The 23,235-nt window shown below is 44.0% G+C and overlaps 1 protein-coding gene across 4 annotated transcripts in view; it reads right to left on the bottom strand.

Annotated features, from left to right (window-relative positions):
• ATP2A3 (ATPase sarcoplasmic/endoplasmic reticulum Ca2+ transporting 3) overlaps nt 1-23,235 on the bottom strand; it is a 149,284-nt gene that overhangs the window by 69,356 nt on the left and 56,693 nt on the right. For all 4 annotated transcript variants that reach the window (XM_037880808.1, XM_043531410.1, XM_037880806.2 and 1 more), the window contains exons 2-5: nt 18,879-18,896; nt 17,063-17,145; nt 7,699-7,803; nt 4,295-4,433 (exon numbers count right to left, since the gene is read on the bottom strand). In XM_037880808.1, the coding sequence (XP_037736736.1) occupies nt 4,295-4,433; nt 7,699-7,803; nt 17,063-17,145; nt 18,879-18,896 (345 nt within the window). The remainder of the gene's footprint in view (nt 1-4,294; nt 4,434-7,698; nt 7,804-17,062; nt 17,146-18,878; nt 18,897-23,235) is intronic.

Genomic DNA, 23,235 nt, shown 5'->3' with positions numbered 1-23,235 from the left:
AATCCGAAAAGGGAAATCAGGGGGTGATTACCTCCTCCCCACTCCCCCATGGGCCAAGGAAGGGCTGCAACAACGGCTCATCATGATGAGCTGATAGTTACAGTTTAATGTTCCACAGTCATGGCAAAAATAAGAGAGAGAGCGCTCATTCTAAGCTATCAATGCTTTGTTTTCCATTTTCAAATTGACAGTCATTCCATTATCAGTTTGGGGTTTTCCCCCCTTTGTAGATCCCATATTTTAAAAAACTAAACAAAACCCCAAACCTTTTAAAAAATGAAGTCAATTACAAAGTGTTTGCATTAATCTCAATCTTCCAACCTCAGTCCTCCATATATTACACCCAATCTTTCTCTCTCTCTGAGACACACACACGGTTACTCACTCAGGGATAGAATCACCGCCTCATCAGATGCCTGGAAAACTTAGCCAAAGCCAATGGAATTCACTTCTACAGGAGGTCAGAGCATTAAATATGGTGGCATGGATTAGGCTCAAAAGCAGAATGAATAGTTTTACTTGCTAAATTGAGGTAATCAAATATCACCTTTCAGGGCATCAGCTAATTGCAACAAGGATCAAGAAGGAATTTCTGTCTTTCACATACCATTCCCCCTTCCCCCATATCCTAGCACAGCATTGAATAACTAGTCAGGTAACTAAGGTTTTCACTTTCCCCTCCTCAACCATCACATAGATTCCACTGCCAATGTAAAAAATACTGGAGCTTGGTCCTAGGTAGCATATACATATGTTCCCCGTTAGATGTGCAAATGTGTCAGCTACCAGAGTTTAAGGGTGTGTGTCATTTTACACAGCAGTGTCAGTCATGTGTTATATGAGCTGGTGCTCATGCTGGATTCACACACTCTTGTATTACACAATCTGACAGCGTATTTGCTAGATATTATAATTTGCTAAGTCTGTCTCAGTTAAATCATGAATCCCCAGACAACGGCTCAGCTGTTTCTCTGCGACTTTTGATGTTGATGGTGTAATTAAAAAAACAAACAAACAAAATTTAAAAAAATCAGCCACTCATACGCATGCAATAAGCATTTGATTAGGGGGGCTGGAGGAGGCATCGTGATGGTGTTTAACTAACTGCCCTATATAGTTAGAGGGGGAGGGAGTTGCTAGCAGGCTGAAAGGCTGGTGGAAGGCAGGCAGACTGGCACAGGGAGTTTAGGGCAGTGATAAAACAATAATTTGTACTGCAGTAGCAGCTACAACAGGGGTGGGCAAACATTTTGGCTGGAGGGCCACATTGGGTTTGCAAAACTGTATAGAGGGCCGGGTAGGGAAGGCTGTGCCTCCCCAAACAGCCTGGCCCCCACCCCCTATCCGCCCACTCCCACTTCCCATCCCCTGACTGCCCCCCTCAGAACTCCCGACCCATCCAACCTCCCTGCTCCTTGTCCCCTGACTGCCCCCTCCTGGGACCGCCTGCCTCTAACCACCCCCCGGGATCCCACCCCCTATCCAACCCCCCTGCTCCCAGTCCCCCAACCCCTATCCACACCCCTGCCCCCTGACAGGCCCCCCAGGACCCCACGCCTATCTAACCCTCCTGTTCCCCAACCATCCCCCCTGTCCCCTGCAGAACCTCCGCCCCATCCAACCTCCCCCTGCTCCCTGTCCCCCGACTGCCCCCCGGGACACCCCTGCCCCTTATCCAAACCCCCCTCCCACTCCTCAAAGCAGCATGTCTGGCAGCCACGCTGCCCAGCCGGAGCTAGGCACACTGCCGCTCTGCTCAGCAGGAGTGCGCAACCCCGCCACCCAGAGCGCTGTCCGCATGGCAGCAGAGGAGGGAGGACAACAGGAGAGGGGCCGGGGACTAGCCTTCCAGGCTGGGAGCTCAAGGGCCGGGCAGGACGGTCCTGCGGACCGGATGTGGCCTGCAGGCTGTAGTTTGCCCACCTCTGAGCTACAAGGTCCCAATTAGGGATCAGGGAACCATTGTGCCAGGCACATAAACAAGCATAATACAAAAGATCTCCTTGTCTGAAGAGTTTACAGTCCAATGGACTCTGATTTAATTTCTCTTTGCTGTTTATTTCAAGTTCTCTTTCTGAAATTCTTGTTCAAGAAAAAGCAGCGTAATTCTTTTTATTTCAGCGGAACGGTGGGTCTGTGCTCCTCCTGGGGGCAAAGGAGGAGACAGACAAGAAACAGGGCCCAAGCTGAGCAGCTGCCCACTTTCAGCACCAAGTACTTTAATGACTTCTGACTGCTCGAGTCAGCATTCTCCTAAAATCCCACAGAGACAACCAGCCCACACGACTCAAGATCCTAACGGGGCAGGCCTGGCCGAGACATTTTCCCCTGGTGGAAAAATCCTTGAGCTGTTTGGCCTGCGACAGCTGCATTTTACAATTTGTTCTTTTCAAGGCAGGCGCAAGCCTCCCTTTTCCAGAGAGCATCTTGGCCAGCCAATCCCCACGGGCTCACTTTGCCCACACAGAAAGGGAGCTTTGTGGAGCTGAAAAACTGCCCTGACCTGTTTTTCCCAAAGGACCTGCCCCCAAAAAACAGATTGGATGAATGGAGCCTAGAAAGAGGAACCCTTTACCCATTGCACATGTCCCTGATGCCCTGTTCTTTCCCACCCACACAGAGAGCACAGAGGAGATGCCTGAACACCATCTAGACAACAATCTATGGTTTCAAACTTAGCAGAATCAGACATCACCTTACGTGCGACCAAATCTCAGTTCCTTATTCATACACAGTTCAAAGCCAGTCTGTGCTAACCTCAGGCCAGAGCCCCTGCTGGCATTCATCGATGTAGCTGTGCTGTGGAGTTATGCCAGTTTACACCAGCTGAGGAGATGGCCCGTGATCATCTTCTGAGCATTATTTTTAGATATATCTATCTATCTTCCAGATGAAGTACAACAGGAAGACTTAACTAAGAATTGGATTAGTCCACAAGGAACTGCAGCATTTTTCCACTAGCAAGTCCACAAAGTGGAGAAGAGCCGATGAGTATGAGGGATTTGGAGGCTTAAAGTTGGTTTAAAAAAAAAAATAATAATAATTTTTCTGGCTAATTGAAATGTGCCATTTGGGGGGGGGGGGGGTTAGCAAACCCTGAACTTTAATCAATATAAAGAATACCATCGTGAGCCAGAAGAACAAATGCTTTTTATTTAATCCTCCAACAGAGCCTTCAATATTGAAGGGTAAAGAACACAATCCTACAAGTCCTAATAAATGTAGGGCTAGATTCTGCCTGGCTCTGCTCAGAGGAGTAGGTGACAGGAAGGATTAAAGGACTGGACTTAGACCCAGAAAACCTGGCTTGTATTCCTGCCTCAGCCACATACTTGCTGTGTGACCTTTGGGTCTCTCTGTGCCTCAGTTTCTGCATCCATAGAACGGGGATAGTACAAGGGATGCAGAGAGGATGAGAACTCACTGATCTTTGTGATGCCCCTGAAAGCCAAAAAATATATACGTAGCTCAATGCAGTTGGAATCTAGCTACAAATAAAGAGAGTTTCTTATCCCAACCTCTTAGCATTCTCCATTCCCCACACCCCAGCTGTCTCCATTCACTGCTCAAGCAGGACCAAATGGACAGGAGACACAAGGGCAAAGGGCTAAACTCATGGCGAAAGGTAACAGGGCAGAGTGGTCAATAAAGCTTCCTCTGAGAATTTGCTTGCGATGGCCAAGAAAGAAGAAACCTACAGGAGACATTTCTCAGGCCAATGCAGGACAGATGAAAATGGAGTCTGTTTTGCACCTTAATCCCAACAGCTGCATGTGCAAGGGAAGGACAGGAGGATAAGCCATAGGATGAAGTACACGAATGCAGATGGAGGCTACCCAAACCCAGATCCAAAAGCACAAGTCTCTCCAGTGCTCGCAAACCAATGCTTTCCCCTCAGCCTTTCCCATCCCTGCACTACTTGTCTTCCATGAATAATTATCCCACAAACCTTAAGGGAGACCATTTTCTTTCATGGAAAGCCATGCAGACCAAAGCCTAACTTACTTCAGACGAGCAGAGTGCTGGATAGTCAGTATAAGCCAGCACACAATGCTGGAGCGGTTCTCCTGTTTCAGCCACTATTCTGTGACAAGGTTGCTTCAAACAAAAGTTGCTCAAAACCAAAGAACCAGGGTGATGGTGAGTTTCGCTGCATTTTCAGTTCAGTTCTAAACTAACTCAGGGTGGGATTACCTCACCCATAGCCCAGCAGAATGTTTCATACCTGTGCATACAGCAAAGGAGATGAGGGGCTGGGGGGTGCAGAGAAGAGGGGGAGAGATCATTGCCATACCTGCCACTTCCACAATATCCCCAGGAACAATATCCCGAGCCCGGATCCTCTGGACTCCGTTCCTGTCGGCACGGATCACTTTTCCCATTTCTGGCTCATATTCCTTTAAGGCTTCAATAGCACTCTCCGCATTTCTCTCCTGTAAACACAGCGTGCAGCAGAGCTTCAGGCAGTTGTACCATTTAGATGGTGGTGATGTGTGGGGGGGGGAGGGGGGAAGCAGTTGTGTGAACAAGGGAATGGGAGCCAGGAACTCCTGAATTCTAATCTTGGCTTTGAAGTCTATTCGTCTTGTGGTATTGGGCAGTGTCATTGAACCTTGCTATGCCTCATTGTCCCCATGGCTAAAGGGAAACATGTTTACCTACTTCAGACAGGGGAGGGGTAGTGAATGGCTTCAAAGCAGTATATGAAGTACTACATTTTGTGCTAAGAGGAGGAGGACTTGTGGCATCTTAGAGACTAACAAATTTATTAGAGCATAAGCTTTCGTGAGCTACAGCTCACTTCATCAGATGCATGCAGTGGAAAATGCTGTAGGGGGATTTTATATACACAGAGAACATGAAACAATGGGTGTTACCATACACACTGTAACGAGAGTGATCAGGAAAGGTGAGCTATTACCAGCAGAAGAGTGGGGGTGGGGGGGCATGAACGAGCCTCTGATAGTGTGGCTGATGTGATTAGGCCCTATGATGGCGTCCCCTGAATAGATATGTGGACACAGTTAGCAACAGGCTTTATTGCAAGGATAGGTTCCTGGGTTAGTGGTTCTGCAAATCCACCAATGTGATATATGCCATCATGTGCCAGCAATGCCCCTCTGCCATGTACATTGGCCAAACTGGACAGTCTCTATGTAAAAGAATAAATGGACACAAATCAGACATCAAGAATTATAACATTCAAAAACCAGTCAGAGAACACTTCAGTCTCTTTGGTCACTCGATTACAGACCTAAAAGTGGCAATTCTTCAACAAAAAAAACTTCAAAAACAGACTCTAACACGAGACTGCTGAATTGGAATTAATTTGCAAACTGGATACAATTAACTTAGGCTTGAATAAAGACTGGGAGTGGATGTGTCATTACACAAAGTAAAACTATTTCACCATGTTTATTTCCCCTCCTACTGTTCTTGTAAACTGCTGGAAATGGCCCATTTTGATTATCCCCCCTGCCCTCCCCCCCCGCACCCCCCGCTCTCCTGCTGGTAATAGCTCGCCTTTCCTGATCACTCTTGTTACAGTCTGTATGGTAACACCCATTATTTCATGTTCTCTGTGTATATAAAATCTCCCCACTGTATTTTCCACTGTATGCATCTGATGAAGTGAGCTGTAGCTCACAAAAGCTTATGCTCAAATACATTTGTTAGTCTCTAAGGCGCCACAAGGACTCCTTTTCTTTTTACGGATACAGACTAACACGGCTGCTACTCTGAAAACTACATTTTGTGCTGAGTCTCAGATGTGCCAGAGGCAAAGTGGTATGGAACCATCTGAGAGGAACTGGTAGTGTTGTTAATGGTTAAAACAACAGAGTCTCAGGATTTCTGATTTCTAGACTGAACTCTGCTATGGACTTACTCTGAGACCATTAAAAAAAAAAGTCATTGAACCCAGTCTTGCCTCAGGTATCAGGGGGTAGCCATGTTAGTCTGAATCCACAAAAACAACAAGGAATCCAGTGGCACCTTAAAGACTAACAGATTTATTTGGGCATAAGCTTTTGCGAAAACCACTTCTTCAGATGCATAGAGTGAAAGTTACAGATGCAGGCATTATATACTGACACATGAAGAGAAGGGAGTTACGTCACAAGTGGAGAACCAGTGTTGACAGGGCCAATTCGATCAGGGTGGATGTAGTCCACTCCCAATAATTGATGAGGAGGTGTCAATTCCAGGAGAGGAATTCCTCTTTAAGGTGCCACCGGACTCCTTGTTAGTCTTGCCTCAGTTTCCCTATCTGTGACATAGGGGTTAATGCGCGCCTAGAGCAACTACAGTTGTGGACCTTAGTGAGCGAGTGTGTGGAAAATGCTTTGAGGTTCTTGCATGGGAAGTGTTCTGAACATACAAAGGAGCATTAGTATTTTAGAACTACATCAAAATGTAACAAAGGATCTTGGAGGGAAAACACATCTGGAACAAATGATCAGTGAGCCTAATCGTCTCTTGCTTCTAAGAATATAGATTTTTTACCCAGACACATTTTGGCTCAACTTGCAGCACCCCTGAGCACTGGATGCAGCAATTAGAATATCTCAAATAAGCTTAAAACTAAGTTAAACAGCAGCTTAATATTTTGAAGTAAAAAAGACCTTAGTGTCCCCCACTTAATCAGAATGGATACTATCTTGCAAGATGTTCCAGGGAACAACAGGCAAATGAAAGCATCTGGTAATAACTGCTACTTCAGTTGGGGCACATTAAGAAGTTTGCTTAATGAAAATGCATTTGGCCACTGCCAAGAGATAAGTGGTATTTAACTAGGTGGTAAATAAGTGTGGCATCCTAAACTCCAAACTATACGAATTGCCAAATAAAAATTAAGGGATGACAAAATAAAGATTAAATGTAGTAAATGTCACTCTTATTCTATTTTTATTCAGGATGGCATTTTATATCCTTTTAAAGTACTCACAGATTTTTTTTTTTTTTTAAGTGAGCTAAACATGGAGAATTCACCAGCACAGGTTCTATTCCCTACTCGTTAGTTACCAACTTTGCCAATACCTGGCGAACTGAACACACTTTTCTCTGGAGTTTTTTGGGGACTTTTTCCCTTGTGCAGATCAGGCTCCAGCTGAGAGTCTGGCTCCTCATTTTCATTACTGTTTGGCAATTAAAAGCCTGCTTTCATCAACCTCAAGTGGGGTTCATGTTTTCCTTACCAGAATTTCTCCCTTCATTCCCTCAATGCTCCACGGTCTTATTTTTATTTTTGACAGCTGCACAATACTTCCCTCACCATAGGCTTGTCTTCACTGCAGAATTAACTCAAGTATTACCCCTCACCTGCGTCCCCTTCATGTGAATGTGCTGGTTCTTTTGCCTCAAGTTGGCTGGCTCGAGAGCGGGTAAAGGCCACAGCTTGAGTGAAGACAATTTGCCAGCTCTGTGCAGCTTGAGTGTTATTTCATAGTGTGACCAGTCGCTCAAACTTGGCTAGCTCAAAAAAGAGTGGATTGGATTGTAGGAAACTTGAGTTAACTCTGCAGCGCAAACCTAGCACATGGTTCCAACTCATGAGCGTCCCTTTGTGCATTTAAACAGCCAGGGCTTCATTCATGCAGGTTGTACAGTTCCAGGCACCTGGCCAATAGCTCCACTGCCCCCCAAACAAACCGCAGTGCTTACAGGAATTAAAGAAGGGAGACAAAAGCGGTTACATACCTGCCACACCCCCACAACAGCATTGGCTAAGAGAATCAGTATGATGACAAGTGGCTCTACAAATGCAGTAGTGATCTCTTCACCTTCTTCAAACCAGGCCAAGATCTGCAGGATGGCAAGACACAGTAACTCTAGGTTTCAGAGTAACAGCCGTGTTAGTCTGTATTCGCAAAAAGAAAAGGAGTACTTGTGGCACCTTAGAGACTAACCAATTTATTTGAGCATAAGCTTTCGTGAGCTACAGCATCCGATGAAGTGAGCTGTAGCTCACGAAAGCTTATGCTCAAATAAATTGGTTAGTCTCTAAGGTGCCCACAAGTACTCCTTTTCTTTTAGTGTAACTCTAGGACCCGCTAGCTGTTTTGGGCAGCATAACTCCAACCACTGAAGCCAGTGGCACTCCTTCCTTTGCCTTCCCTGGGCTTTGGATCAGGCCCTTCATCATGGGTGTGAACGCTATTAGTGTTAGATGCCTTGGGTCAGAGCAAGGTATCTGAGCATGTGCTTAAACTGAAAACACAGGATTGCTTGCATTGCATTCAATGTAATGGGACCACTCAGGTGCTTAAAGTTAAGCTCCTGCCTAAGTAGCTTGCTGAATTGGATTTTTTAAATTAGCGTTTTACAGCCCTGAAGCACCCAGAGCTATGAATCAGATGACCAGGTGATAAAAGCACAAGTGCTGGTACAGAAAAAAATCCCTCACGCCCACATTTTCACTCCCTTGAGCTGCTTGTCAAAGCATTTGTATGCAAAGATCACAGCACTGCCACAATAACACTATAAAGCATTCAGATGTCAGCTCAGTCAAAGGCATGTATGTATCAGACGTTCCCACTCCCATGTTGATTTTTCAGGAGGGAGTCCATCTGCAATTCCTCCTATTAGAAACCAGTCCCACCTAGAACTGCTGAAGGACAATTACAAGGCAAACTGGTTTTCTTGCCAGCAATCCTGAGGTGCAAAGTCAGGCTTAAAACGCAGCTGCCCAGGATTTGATTGCCCTTTGTGTGGCGTGATAACATGTCATTTTCACAAGACAATTACCGGTTGATATGGAATGCCATTATTAAAAAATGACACCGACGAAGTGGATATTCACCCACAAAAGCTTATGCTCCAATACGTCTGTTAGTCTATATGGTGCCACAGGACTCTTTGCCACTTTTAAAGCGGAGAGGGTGGGAGATGGTAGGAGATTTGTCAGATGGTTGCTTATTCAAGTGGACTGGAAACCAGTTTGTTAGCTCACCAGCTCATGAATGGCTCACATTATGCTTCACTGACCTATGTCTGGGCTAGGAAGGAATCGATATTGTATGGGTTATTTTCAATGAATTCCAGCAGGTCTGTTTATTTTTCCCCTAGATTATTATCTCTTTATCCACTTAAGGTTTTGCACTAGCAGAAAAGAAGACAAAGGCACTAAAAGCTCCTTATTCAAAATGTTGTGACTATGCAAGTCAGGATTCAGAAATAATAGCATCTCAAAGTTCTGTTTTACATGAGATTTCTCACATGATGAAGGTCGAACTGATGACGACAGAGTGCACCATGGGCTTGATCCAGAGCCCACTGAAGTTGATGGAAAGACTCCTTTTAATTTCAGCCAGGGTTGGGTAAGTCACCAAGTATTTACCAAGTATTACATAATAAATTTTTCTACATTTCCCGCTCTGTACTCTTGATTAGCAGCTATGGAACTTTTCCCCCCTTGGGTTTTGGAGAGAGAGAAAAATCAAGGAACCTTGATATATACTGATTAAAATCTGTTCCTTCCACATCTGTGCATAACCCCCTCACCCCCGGCTCAGCCAGTAAATAACTCTGATGCATGACTCTGGACTCTGTTATTATGTTCAAAGCAGCAAACCAATTCATGAGGTAGCTGGGGACGTAAGGTAACTGTACACTAAGGAAAGTGGAGCTGTATATGTAGCATGGTCCCCATACTCATAGGAGCTGAGAATCTAGTAAAGGGAGTCAGGTGAGTTCCATCAGAGACTGGGAGAGAAGGGTCCCTAATAGGCATGACACTTGAAATCAGACAGAGGCAGTTCAGGATTCAGAACATGAGTTCCCAGCTCACTGTCCTTTCCTGCTTTGATGGCTGAGATAGCACATCCAAATGAGTATTCATTTGTATTGAACTAAACAAATGTCTGAGAATCAAGCACCTTTGAGAGCAGAGGGACACTGAATTAGTGATTATAGCTCAAGGAAGTAGCAGTAACATCCTAGTTATGTTTACCGAGTTCTCCTTCCAGTTACATCAGCGCCCCCCCCACACACCTCATTGCCTTGATTTTGCAAAAGCCTGGAGTTTAGCTGACTGAAGCAAGGAAGATGAAGGCCAAAGCTGAAAGTCCCACTAAAATCCCCAGCACCATGTGCAGGTTTCACAGCAACTGTCATTCACAATCCCAATCGTCAGGATTGGTTTTCAAGTACTGCCCATGCAGATTACCAGCTGGATGCGGTCACTGGCACGTGCAATTGCTGCCATCACATAAGCCGTCACAGGTACAAATTAGGCATGCAAATGGTCATGCACTTTTGTGCGTGCAATCTTTCTCTAAGTCAGGGCCTGAGACTCTATGACTGCTTTAGCTTTTCAGACATGCCACCTGGAGCCTTTACAGGAAAGTCCCTTATTCAGCAGCAAAACCAGCAGCAACAGAGCACGATATAGTTGCCTAACCTGCACGTCATTCTCTTAACGCAGGCCCTAAATTGTCGTTTTCTGCATTCAAAGAATGAACCACCATAAAGAAAAAATAAACACACACCAAAGTTAATCACAAGAGCAGGTTTTCTAAAGCTCAGTTGTACAGAATCTAAATGTGGAGGCAAATCTGGCCTGACAACATGCCTTAAAGAGATAGCCACATGTATTTTTCACAGGGAAGAATATACTATCCAGAGAGCATCTAAAAGGTCAGTGATATTAGACATTTCTAATGCAGCCAGCACTGTAGTTCTACGCACCACTGAAAGTATGTGAAATCAGTGACACCATACAGTACCAGGCACCACTAATATGACAAGAATCAGCGATGTAGTTTCAAAGGCTATGTCTACACTGGCAATTGACCGACAACACTTTTGTCTTTCAGAGGTGTTAAAACTCCCCCCCCCGCAAGACAAAAGTTTTGCCGCGGCAAGTGCCAGTGTGAACAGCGCGTTGTCAGCAGGAGCGCTCTTCTGCCGATAACGCAAATGCTGCTCGCTGGGGGTAGAAGTTTTTTGTCGGCAGGAAAGCTGACAAACAGTGGCTACACTGCGCGACTTTAAGCAGCACGCCTGCAACACACCCATGTTGCTAAAAGCTGTGTAGTGCAGACATAGCCTAAGTGCCATTGATAGCAAGTGAATCAACAAGAGTGCCAGCATTCAGATTACTCAGTGTTGTATAGACTAACTGCTATGCTAATGTATGGACTTTGTGCTGATTCACTATATGTTTGTTCAGAACAACAACAGATGTGAGAGAGGTCACTAGGAGGAGGGTTACACATTAGTAAAGCTTCAGGATGCGTAAACCGGCAGGGCGAGTTTGCATACATGCCTCAGTTACAGAGAACACTTTGCATCTGGCAAGAGGTTTGCTAATGAATCAACATTCCACCCCAGCAAATAAACACAGGCGTTTAAGCTTTCCACTGAGAAATTAAATGCGGGGCGGGGGGGGGGGGGGCACGGGGGAGAGACAAGGAGAGCGGAGAGAGAAGAGATTCCTATTAAAGATCTACCAGTCTTGCCAAGAAGAAAGTGATAGGTAGAGCTAATAACCAGCCAACTCTAAATCCTTCTCCCAAAACTCAAATCCAAACCAGAATCCACCCAGCGCTCCCATTTTCCATTGCTGTGCCAAAATTTCCCACACAAGCTGTTCCGGTGGTGTTTGCAAGCTGTCCAGGAAGTACTAGAAATCTCGTCGAAAAACCTGTTGTCATAAGATTGCCATCTCATTTTGAATAAATATTCTGCACATTTACAGTGCCCTGCAGCACTTTACAGTACTCTCACAGGAGGAGGGAAATTGCCTCAAAGAAGTGAAGCGACTTCCCAAGATCTGTCAGAAAGTCAGAGCAGAACCAGGAACAGAACTGGGGATTTCTGACTTCTTGTGCCCTGATCTAACTGCTAAACCATGTTGTCTCCTGCATGCCCAAACAAGCTCGGGTGAGGTCAGATAAGCATGCCAAGCTTTCGTTGGATCACCTGTAGTGACAGCTGAAACCTCAACTTGAAAGACACATGGCCCTACCATAGCTATGTCATTAAAGAAAATGTGTCATGATCCACAGACATCAAGCTACATTGTGGGTGCCCAGAATTAGTCTAAAATTTATTTTCTCTAGCAGCAAGACGTTTTCCTCATTTCTAAAGTGGAAATGATCTACATACCCATCTTTCTAAAGTGATTTGGGATCTATGGATGAAGAAGTACTCCATAATAGCTAAGAATAACAAAAGCCATTCATACGTCAACTAGAATCTATACTTCCACACTGAAATCCTCAAAAATACATAACATATTAAGGTACAGAGAAATTAAATACTACATTTTGTTATTGGTGTCAAGTAAATTACACCCTACATTTTGGGGAGGCACATAATTTAGTGGATAAGACAGAAGAGAGAGAGACGACCTAGGTTTTAGTCCCAGCTCTGCCAGTGACCTACTATGTGACAGATCACTTCCCTCCTCTGTGCCACAGTTTCTCCTCCCACCCTTTGATGTCTTGTCTATACAAGATCTTCAGAACAAGGACTGTCTTACTATGCATTTGTGCTATTATGGGACCCCAATTGCAGTCAGGGCTTCTTGGCTGATATCACAACATTTTCTGCAGTAGAAGTTTAAAGGGAAGATAAATTTATGCTATCTAAATAGCATTAGACTCAGCCATGCCATTAAATCCCTTTCCTAAAATGACAAAATTCACAACAGTGAGAAGGTGGAGTTTGCTTCAATATCTCAAACTCTCATTCACTCATGATTTTGGCATCAATAGGCTTTTTAAACAGAACAGGCTCAACTAAGCTAACAGCAGGTGTAAGAGCAACTCCTACACACGATGGCATAATGCTGAAATTCCAACTCAAGAATCTATCTGGAGAAAAATAATGTAAAATGCTGGATTTTTAAATTAAAAATTTAATGCCTCTGACTAGCATTAAAGTGGCTTTGAGACATCTAGACATTAACCTGTCAAGAGAAAGGCTTTATTTCAAAGCAAGAGGGTCCAAACATACAGATTTTGTAAACAATTGTAAACAATTTCAGGACTAGGGAGGTGGTAGAATCTCCTTCCTTAGAGGTTTTGAAGGTCAGGCTTGACAAAGCCCTGGCTGGGATAATTTAACTGGGACTTGGTCCTGCTTCGAGCAGGGGGTTGGACTAGATGACCTTCTGAGGTCCCTTCCAACCCTGATATTCTATGATTCTATGATTCTACTCCTCCTTCCTTGATACATACAGATGCATGGATTTGGTCCCTGCTGTTTAGATCGGAATATTGATTAATATGTGGAATTTTAATATTAGCTTCACTTATATAAGAAGTTCCCTGTCTCACCTCCAATGACCTACACAACCTGTGAACAGGAAGAGTTCCCACATCATCACACCACCGGGTATTGTTTAAAAATAAACCTCACCCTCTTTCTTGCACTCTGCCTGTGTTCTTAACTACAGCCCCGCCGCAAGATTGTACTTGCCAACATAAAAAAGGGCATTTTCTCAGCCAGGCTTCACATCCCTCCCTCTAGATCTTTCTTCTTCAGAAAGCCACTCAAGCCTTTTATGTACCAGAGCTGGAGCTCCACAGACCCTTCTGATCCAGCTAGTTGTGAGAAACAGCAGAATAGCTCTGCATCTCCGCACAGGAACCCAAAGTCCAGAACCCAGTCACACTGTTCTTCTCTTTCCACTATGCCCAAGGTGCATCCCTAACAGTCTTCTTTGTATCTCTCCCCTCCATACAGAGCTCCATAATACCTGGAATCCCCATCTGTTCCCCCTGTCCTAAATCCTTCCACCCTCTCTTCCAATAGACAGCTCTTCAAGGAGAAACAGCCCACTTCCACCCCTTCATTCAACATAAGAAGAGGTTCACACACAACATCATGGAGATGCCTGTTCACAACAAAAAAAAAAATTATGTTCTTTTAGGTATACAGGTAAAGCTTCAAAGATTTCCCATACTACTTCTTTCCTACCCTTCCACTCCTCCTCATAGATTCCTGACACTCGGGAATAGAAGAACGGAACAAGTCATTGAATCTTCTGCTATGTGGAAGATCAGATCAACCCTCCATTCTTTTTATCCTATGCACACTTTTCCTGGCACTAAGGATGTCTTCGCTACAGAGTTAACTCAGGTGATTGGCACGTGGATCAGGGCACCCAGGCTAGCTTAGCCCAGGTGTGAGCAGCAATACTATAAAGCCACATTTAAGTTTGTGAGGCCACAGTGGCTCTGTACTTCCCCCATGTGTCATGAGGCCTTCTGGGGGTACATCCCTTGGTTCTTGGCACTTCAATAAGCTGAGCCGCAAAATGATTCTTTCCTAACAAATTGTGGGAGAACTTGTCTGTCCTTCTGGGCATACAGGGGGAATTGTGAGAAGGCACTGAAGGACCATCACCACTCAACTGGTTTAGCCGGTCTCCTCACTGCAAAGTGGGCTGGTTACCAGCCAAAGTGAAAAGCAGCATTCAGGCTTTAGTCTATAGCCCAGGATAGCCAGCTACCCCAGGTTGAAAGCACCACCAAACTTAGGTCAGAAGTTTCTGTGTGTGGACAGAAGCTTGGTTAAGGACAACCACCAAATAAGAGCCCAGGTTAACTCTGCAGTGAAGACAGACTCTCCGTGGCTAATTTTATCTAGCGTGGGTACAACGGTTTTCACGCAACTCACAAGGGAAGCTGAATTTAGTTTCTTACACAAGTCTTGCAGCAGAACATCACCTACTAAGCAACATCTGAGCTCAATGGGAGATGCCAAATACAATCTTATGATCTTTTCATGCAGAAACTTGGAACTTTTAGCAAGAAATAAGGGGAAAATCTGTGTATGCAACAGAATTATAGGTGCTGTCTTAACCTTGGAGTCTGCACACAGGGCTAATGGCCTGCAAAAGGAAGTTTTAACAGACAAGAGACCATTAAAAGAGAAAAATGAAGAATAAAATGTGGAGACTCAGTGGTTCAAAATTGAGATTGCCCAAATGACTTCAGGGGCAGGCTGCTCAGGCCCCAAATCGGCAAAGCACTTGAGCACATCCTTACAGTGACGATATGCTTAAATGCGTTGCTAAATTGGGACTTTAGAGAATGCAGAACCTCTGCAGCTGTCACAAAAAACTACCACATCTATTCATGTCATTTGTGTCTCTTTGCATATTAACCTTCCTTTGGTTGCAGCTTTGCCTACTACTTTAAACACACATCCTGTCCTCCTTTACTCTTGTTCAACACCTATTCAAAACCATGCTTGTATATTAATTCTACATTCACATGGTTAAATAAATGTACTGATTTGCCTGCCATGCTCGCTCATCAGAGCAGCTCATATTCTTGGATCTGTCACTATAAAGAGCTTGAACTTCTCAGGGGGGAAAACAAGCTTAACTTAGTGCTGAGCAACTCAAAATACTTTCTGCTGTGGCTCCTCCATCACATGGGTTTTAGCACTCCTGTTAAAATTCCTATGGATTAGAGATCTTTTGTGCTTTATTCACGCTTCATAATTATATTTCCTGAATTGCATGCAGTTGAGATTGTAGACTCTTTGGGCAAGCACTGTATTTTATTTCGCGTGTACAGCATCTAGCACAATGTGATCTCAAATTCAACTGGGGCTGACTTGATCACAGTGTACAGATACCCACATGGGGAACAGAAATTTGATAACAGAGGGCTCTTCAACCTAGCAGACAAAGGTATAACGAAATCCAAAGGGTGCAAGTGGAAGCTAGATACATTCAAACGAAAAATAAGGTACAATTTATTAACAGTGAGGGTAAACAACCTCTGGAGCAACTCACCAAAGGTTGTGGTGGATTCTCCATCACTGGACATTTTAAAATCAAGAAAGTGTGTTTTTCTAAAAGATATTCTTGAGTCCAACCACAGCTATCAGGACTTGAAGCAGGAATTAATTCAGGGAAGTTTATGCAGGCCAGACTAGATGATCACAGTAGTCTGTTCTGGCCTTAAAATGAATGACTATCAAGGTGAAGTGCTTTATCCAAGATTACACAGCAGGTCAGTGGTTGAGCTGGGTATATAGCCTTTGTCTCCCGACTTAGTGCAGTGCCTTGTCCTCTGCACTGTCTCCCACTACACCACAGTACTTTGCTATTCTGCAGGAACTAGCCAGAGAGCCACAAGTACAGTAGAAAGTGATACCTCGTTAAATGAATGGGCTCGCAGTCTTCTAACTGGGCAGCTATTGAACTAGTTTGGAAGGAACTTAATTACAGCACATGTGAAACATACACAGCTAAACAGCTGTGGTTTTTTAGAAGTCTGACATGAATTTTCAGAATGAATTATCTGGATCAAAGGTTTAAATTTGCCAAATTATCATTAAACTCAATGGGAGAACCTGATAATAGCCAAGTTTCAAGGTACATAGATGCTGTAGGGTTTCTAATTTGGTGGATGTTATTGGGATTGGCTTTGAGCATACAACATGTGGCTCAGTTTAGTGGCACTTATACCCCTGCCGTCCTTCTGCCCATCTCTAACAGAATTCAGTGTGAAATTTAAAGAACCCAGGAAATTTTGGAATAACATAAGTGGCTTGATCAATATTCCCTAATATCAAAGCTATGTGCAAGCTATTGTCAGTTATCTGCACAGTCGCTGCACTGCTGGTATAACTGCTTTGTAAAGCACCTAGAGTCACTTAGCATCCCGTATACCTGGTCTGATTAAAGTGCAATACTCGGTCTGTCTTGTACCTTCTTTTGGGCTAAATTTATCTGCAGATTTATATTGGGGTAGGAATCCTCTGCCCCCTAGCCATCTGAGTCAGATGTCTGCTGCTGCAGTTCTGAGGTTGCAGCAGATCTTGCTGCTGGTGGTCCTTTGGTTCCAAAGAGAGTGCCTGACAACGAATCCAGAAGTGCTACCCCATACCTCCTTTCTGTATACTTTTCATTCACTTTCACAGACTTCCTCCAAATCCTGTTTCCCTGATGCAGCATCAGTTCCACTATAGTCAGGACCTTTGCAAGTGCATAGAGGGAGCATCAACCACTGTCTGCTTTTAGAGCACAGACAACGCTGACTGGTATTTGTTTATTTGGGAGCATTACACACAGAGAGGAGAGGAGGATACTTACAAATGACACAACGGCAGCCAAGAGAAGAATGCGCACAAGGAGATCTTCAAACTGCTCCAGCACCAGCTCCCAGAGCGACTTTCCTAGCAAAACAAAATATAGAAGCACCATAAGCGCTACACAGGTGCTGAAAATGAACTTGGGAGAGCTCAAGATACTAAGCCTGCTTGGGTGCAAGGGTTCTGTGCTATGCTTTGAGGTTGGACCCACTTGCGTTAGAATTACTGGCATGACTAACTGTGGGCTTGACTGAAGAAAGAACCCCCTATTCAGGACCGCACTTAAATATATGCCTACGCTCCACTGAAGTCGATGGGACTCAACCACATGCCTAATGTAAAACATATGCTAAGTGCTGTCCTGAATCAGCACTCGTATCATTGCCAGCTCAACTCCAAGGTGAGCGTGTGGCAGCCATACCAATGCCTGACCGGATCATGCTAAACTCCACCAGCATGAATTACAAGCCCTTGCCAGGGGCTGAGCAGAAGACAAATGGGGATGGAAGGAGGCAGCCAAGAAACAAGGCAGTGTTTCCTGGTGGCGATCACAGATGGTTAGTAGACAATGGCCCTGTGCACAGGGGTATCACTAAAAACTGATGCACCTGAAGTTTCCTGGATTTAAAAGAAAAAAAAAAAAAAGATTCACACACTTTGAAAAGCCCAAGGTTTTTCTTTGGGTGGAACTGAGGTCCCTGCCTGCCATTGCAGAGCTATGCATTGCTCTAATTTCTGGAGTAATATAACTCACCTTTCAAGGGACAGCATGAAGGATTTTCACAGCCAAAATTTGACCTATCTAAACATCATCAGACATGAATCCTCCTCCAAACTAAGTTTGTTTGCATGTTTTGTTTTGTTTTAACTAAAGGGACTAACATTGAGCCCCCTTCCCTTCATTTATGTAGTTTCGGAAAACTGCACGTGCTCAACTTACAGGATGTATAAATGCTTGTTAGTGTTGAAGACATCCATTCTTCTTACACTTAAAAGGTTTCACCACCTGCTTCATAATCCCCAACAAAGCAGTGTACAATAGATGCCTTTTTATCTGAGAGCCAACAGTCTAGCAATCAGAGCAGGGAGCTACGGTCTAATTCCCATTGAAACCAATGAAAGTTAGGCACCTAAATACCTTTGAGGATCTGGACCTAAGTCAGCACTTCTGCATTCTATTTTTGAATGTCTTTGACTCACTATATGACACATGGGGAGTCCCTTAAATCTCTTGTGGGCTCAATTTACTCACCTGCACAATGAGTATAAGCTTATAATCTTTATGCAATGCTTTGGGAACCACAGGTTACACGTGCTACGTAAATGTAAAGTATTATTATTATTATAGTAGATATGCACTGGTCTAGCTTAGGATGCCTTGTAGGTCAGGTTGCTCTGTACGCATAGGAGCTACTTTTTAACAGTTCCATAGAATGATCTTTTACCAAAATTTGCTGTATCAGAATCAAGAAGTAAAAAAAATTCCTTTATGAGACAATTTTCAAGCTCAAAATTCTAGACAGCATCACCCAAGAGTGTGAAGTCATCTTTCTTTCCCCTCCTAAATCTCACACAGGTATGTTTTGCCTCTATGTAACTGGGGTTGTTCTTAGGCCTCCAACTCTCTCCATGGGCTTAAAGAAGAGCCCAATGCAAAATATTCCCATGGGCATTGAATCAGGTCCCTTGTGAGCTGCCCAGCAGTCTCCATTGGACTAGCTGACACTAAGCTCCCCACCCAGAATATCTAAAGACATGCTCCAAGAGTGAAGGGAAGGTCGAAAAAGAAAAAGCAGAGCCAATATAATTCCACCTACCTTCTTCAGCAGGGAGTTCTGCAGATTTCCATCAACATGCCAAAGAACATACATGGTAGGAGAGAAAAGAAAAAGAAGAGATATTATTGATCTGGAAACAGACACAAGAATTCAGCATTGGAAACAAACTGGTTGAGTGGTTAGACTAGAAAGCTTTGTGAAAACCACATATTTTCATTTACACACACCTGAGGCCCCAAGAACTTTGGAAGGGGTGCAAAAAAGGCATCTATGTACCAAACACAACAAGAGACAGCCTAACAAATCTTAAGGAAGAGAGGTGAGATGTATGATGCCCCCAGGACGCTGGTTGAATGGAGAACATTATGCATTTTAGAGATCAAACTGGAATTCATTTTCTTTTCTACCCCAAGATAATTCTTCCCAGTAGTGTCTGCGTTTCTCCTTTGCTCTTCCTAACATTTGTTTTAAAGAACAAAAAGCCAGTCTCCATTTCCCCCTGACAGTGCAACCAGGCAAAGGCACAAGGGTCAGAGCAGAGGGTTGGAATTACTCAGAGGTTACTGGATTTCAAAAAAATATACATCTTCTTTCAAACTTGACAACCCTGACAAGAGACTAAACTGCCTAGCCCTCACTTTGCTCATACAGTTCAACCTCAATTATCCAAAACTCCGTTATCCAAGATAGAGTCACATTCCCTGACAGACTATTAATTACACTGAATAGATCCTCATTAGCCTGAAACCTTGACGGCCTGCAAGACATTTGGAAATCCAGCTTGTATTGAAAACAGTCCCACATCAGAAGAGTTGTCAGTTACAGTACCTCTCACAAGCATTATTATTTTAACAGAATCTGTGGGTTAACAAATTAAGATTTTGAGATTTAAGAGATTAATGAAGTACGTAGCTTGGCTGCCTTTGTCCAGGGTGGGGGCTGAACGACGACAACTGATCAGAAGGGAATTAATTTTATTTATTTATTTCTGTCACTTATACTTTCCTTCCCAGACTAGCTCTGTTTTTCCCACCTTTGAGTACAAGAGAGAAGATAAAGGTGACATTTTTAAAAGAACTCAAGGTTGGCCTAACAGTGCTCCAGTGGGAGTTTTACCACTGGACTTCAATGAGAGCAGAATCAGGCCAACACTTTTCAAACTCCCATCGGTCAGAAAGGAGTCCCATTGCCAGCTTCTGGGCTTATATAACTCTGTCTGTCTGGGTTTTAGCATATCATTGGTGTATCTCACACATGAACGTGGACTTTATCCTCAACACACCTGTGAGACAGAGAAGTACCATCATCACCTTACAGGAGGAGAACTGAGGCACTTTGAGACTGTGCGCTCCAAATAAATACAATTCCTCTGGGTCTGAAATGCTGAGACTATTTGAAAAACAGTTCAAGTGTCCCTGCTACCTCTTTTAGAGAGGCACCTCTCTCTCCCCCAATCTCACTAGTATTTTGATAGGTCTGGAATGTACAAATGCCAGTTGGTGCTAACAACCTCCCCCTTTATTACTGATCATTTCTGTTGCGATAGCGCCTGCAGGTCTCAAATCAGGGCCTTGTCATGCTAGCCATTGTACAAAAAAGTAGTGCAAAAACAGTTCCAGAGAGCTCACAGCCTAGCATTTTGACAATATGCAATCGGTGGATGAGCAGACGAACAGGGCATGGAAGGGCAAGGTAACCATAAACACCAGTGAGTTTGCATAAGTCATTAATTATACTGGCTTCAGTATTCGCGATAGGCTGCTCTCCAGTACCTTCAACCATATATTTTGACTATTTTATTTGGTCATCAGCCCTTTTCCCCCACCTCTCTTTTTACACTTAAACGCCACCCCTTGCAATACCTACAACTGGCTGGGTCACTGATGTTACTATCAGTCACTTCTGGGCACCTGCAGAAGAGAATTCCCACAGGCAGCCCCTACAAATACTCATATTCAACAGATGCCCTGAGCTCCCTTAGCAATCCAGGGTGCTCCCCGGCTTTAACCAGACACCTGCTGTTCCACCATTCCGAGGTATATCTGTCAGTTCTAAGGAACACAGTCCCTGACTGATCTCTCAACCAGAGCAAAGCTTTGCAACTTAATCTTGGCAAGCAAAACTGATAACTGCCCCAAGGTGAAAATAAAAGCCTGAAAGGAAAAAAGCTCCTAATCTGAAATCGCCTGATAAAGATTTACAGGATAGACTACAAGCTTCAGAGACTTCTCACATATTTCTAAGGATGAAAATATTTAACTGCGGTAATGCAACAGGAAAGGAAGTTCCCTCATAGATATAATTAATAGTCTAATGTTTCCACACACAGCTGGAATAATGGGGTAGGTATAGGGCAATGCAATATTATGTGTTGCAATTATAAACTCCCACCCACAGCCAAATTATTTTGTTTATAGTCTATATATTTATATGCATGCACACACATTAGAGAATGAATCTTGGCATACACACACACACACACGCCATGGTTTTCACAAGTGGCCTGTGATTTTGTGTGCCTTACTTGAACCATATGAAAAGGGCCAGTTTTCAGAAATTTCTGAGCACCCATGCTCTGGAAGTCAGGCACCTCCAAAACACCTCTAGTCCGACACCCAAAAACCCTAGTTATATATGACAGATTTCCAAAAGTAAGATTTTAAATTCATACACGCACAGGCGCACACAGGCTTATAAGTGCTGAGGTGAACCTCCAAGGGATAAATTGCAGAGCTGAGTTATAAATGTATTTATCACTCACTTTTGCCCACTTCACGTGCCAGTTCCCTCAGGGATTTACTCAAACAGAAAACCAGCTTTCCAATGGCACACAGAGCACTGACTTCTAGCTCTGGGAAGTCCAAAGACAATGAATTGTAAAGCCTTAACATTTTTATTTTTTTCTGGCCATCCAGGGGTTACAATAACTTTCCCTGTTGCATTTCACACCTGGGGCTGGGAGGAGCGAACACTACCTAAGGTTGACTCATGTTTAGAATTTTCTCTATATGCAGCAGACAGCCCTGTAATGAGATAGGGGATCAGGAAGAACAGTGGCTTCTGCTAGACTGTACTGGACTCCCCCGCAGTGCACTGCGAAGGTTTCTACGGGATTTTGCGTAGTTTGACAGAGCTATGTAGAAGCCTGGCGGAGCCGACACAGCATGCGTTTGCCACACTACAGCCAGCAGGACAAAGTACTTCTAGCTAATAATGATGAAGGCAGGGGAATACGGTCCAGATGGCAGATGGGCTCCCAAGCGAGGACAGAGGAAAACTGTCTGAGCTGAGGGAAAGGCAAGAGGCACATCCCAATTCTTCAACTTTCCCTAGATCCTGCAGCTTGCTGTCAAAAGGCCGTAAGACTGGGTGCTCTAATTTAATTGCATGCACACATTTCAGCCTGGGTTGGGAGCTGGGAAACCATTCTACACCAGGGTCCACATTAATAATGTTTCACGCAGCTCCTGAAAGCAGAAAGGGATTCACCAAGGTGCAGAGTTCCACATTCGGGGGGGTCACCACAGTACAAATTTGGTCCACTAAAGCATAGTTAGTTTCATCCCAGACAAGTATCAGTGCTTCCACTGAGGAGGAGGAGGAAGAGGCATTGAATTTTTCATGCAAATGGCTCTCTCACTCTCTCTCAGCGGTAGCCAAGGCATTTATTCTCTCACGCTGTCTCTTTTTTTAAAAAAAATATATCATTAGCATTCAGTGAATGAATTCTCATTTCATAGCAAAGCACTGGTGACTCACAACTGCAGACACATTTCAGAGGGAAGAATCTTTTTGAACGGAATGAACGAAAACATCTCACGCAAGCTTCGATTTCGCCTTCTGTGGAGGAAGCAAGTAGAACTGAGCAAGATAGGTAATATGACAAAGCCAGACACCCTCACGCACTGTCTAGCTAAGTATTTATACTACACTCGCTGTGGTATACAAGTATTCAGTGCACTTGAGTTCTGAGTTCTCCCCATAAAACTTAAGGACAGAGGGGGCGTGGGGACAAACATTGCAAGATGAGAAATGAGAGGACAGAGGTAATATCCAGATTACAGAGGAGTCAAACACAAAACACAAATCCAAACACCCTTGAACTTAAGAAAGTTCAGCTATAAACCTTAGGGTCACACCCTTTTTTTTAACATAGGATGAACAAAAACGATCAGCGCTGAAAACGTTCACTAAAAATACTCAAACTGCAGTAACATATTTTTGTACAAAGGAAGATTGGAATGTGCATACTGGAGTCACTAGCTGATGGCTGTTTGAGAGCAGGGATGGGACTTTTCAGGGCTTATCAAACTCTTCCAGCAGAGTCTTTCAGAGCAAACAATTTTCTGCATTTTCAAAAGTTGGTTTCTTAGTAGATTCATATCATAGGTTAAGC

The sequence above is a fragment of the Chelonia mydas genome, chromosome 17 (genome assembly GCF_015237465.2).
Source record: "Chelonia mydas isolate rCheMyd1 chromosome 17, rCheMyd1.pri.v2, whole genome shotgun sequence".
NCBI lineage: Eukaryota > Metazoa > Chordata > Testudines > Cheloniidae > Chelonia > Chelonia mydas.
Note: the sequence above shows the minus strand (reverse complement) of the source record. Positions and strands in the feature narration are given on the sequence as shown.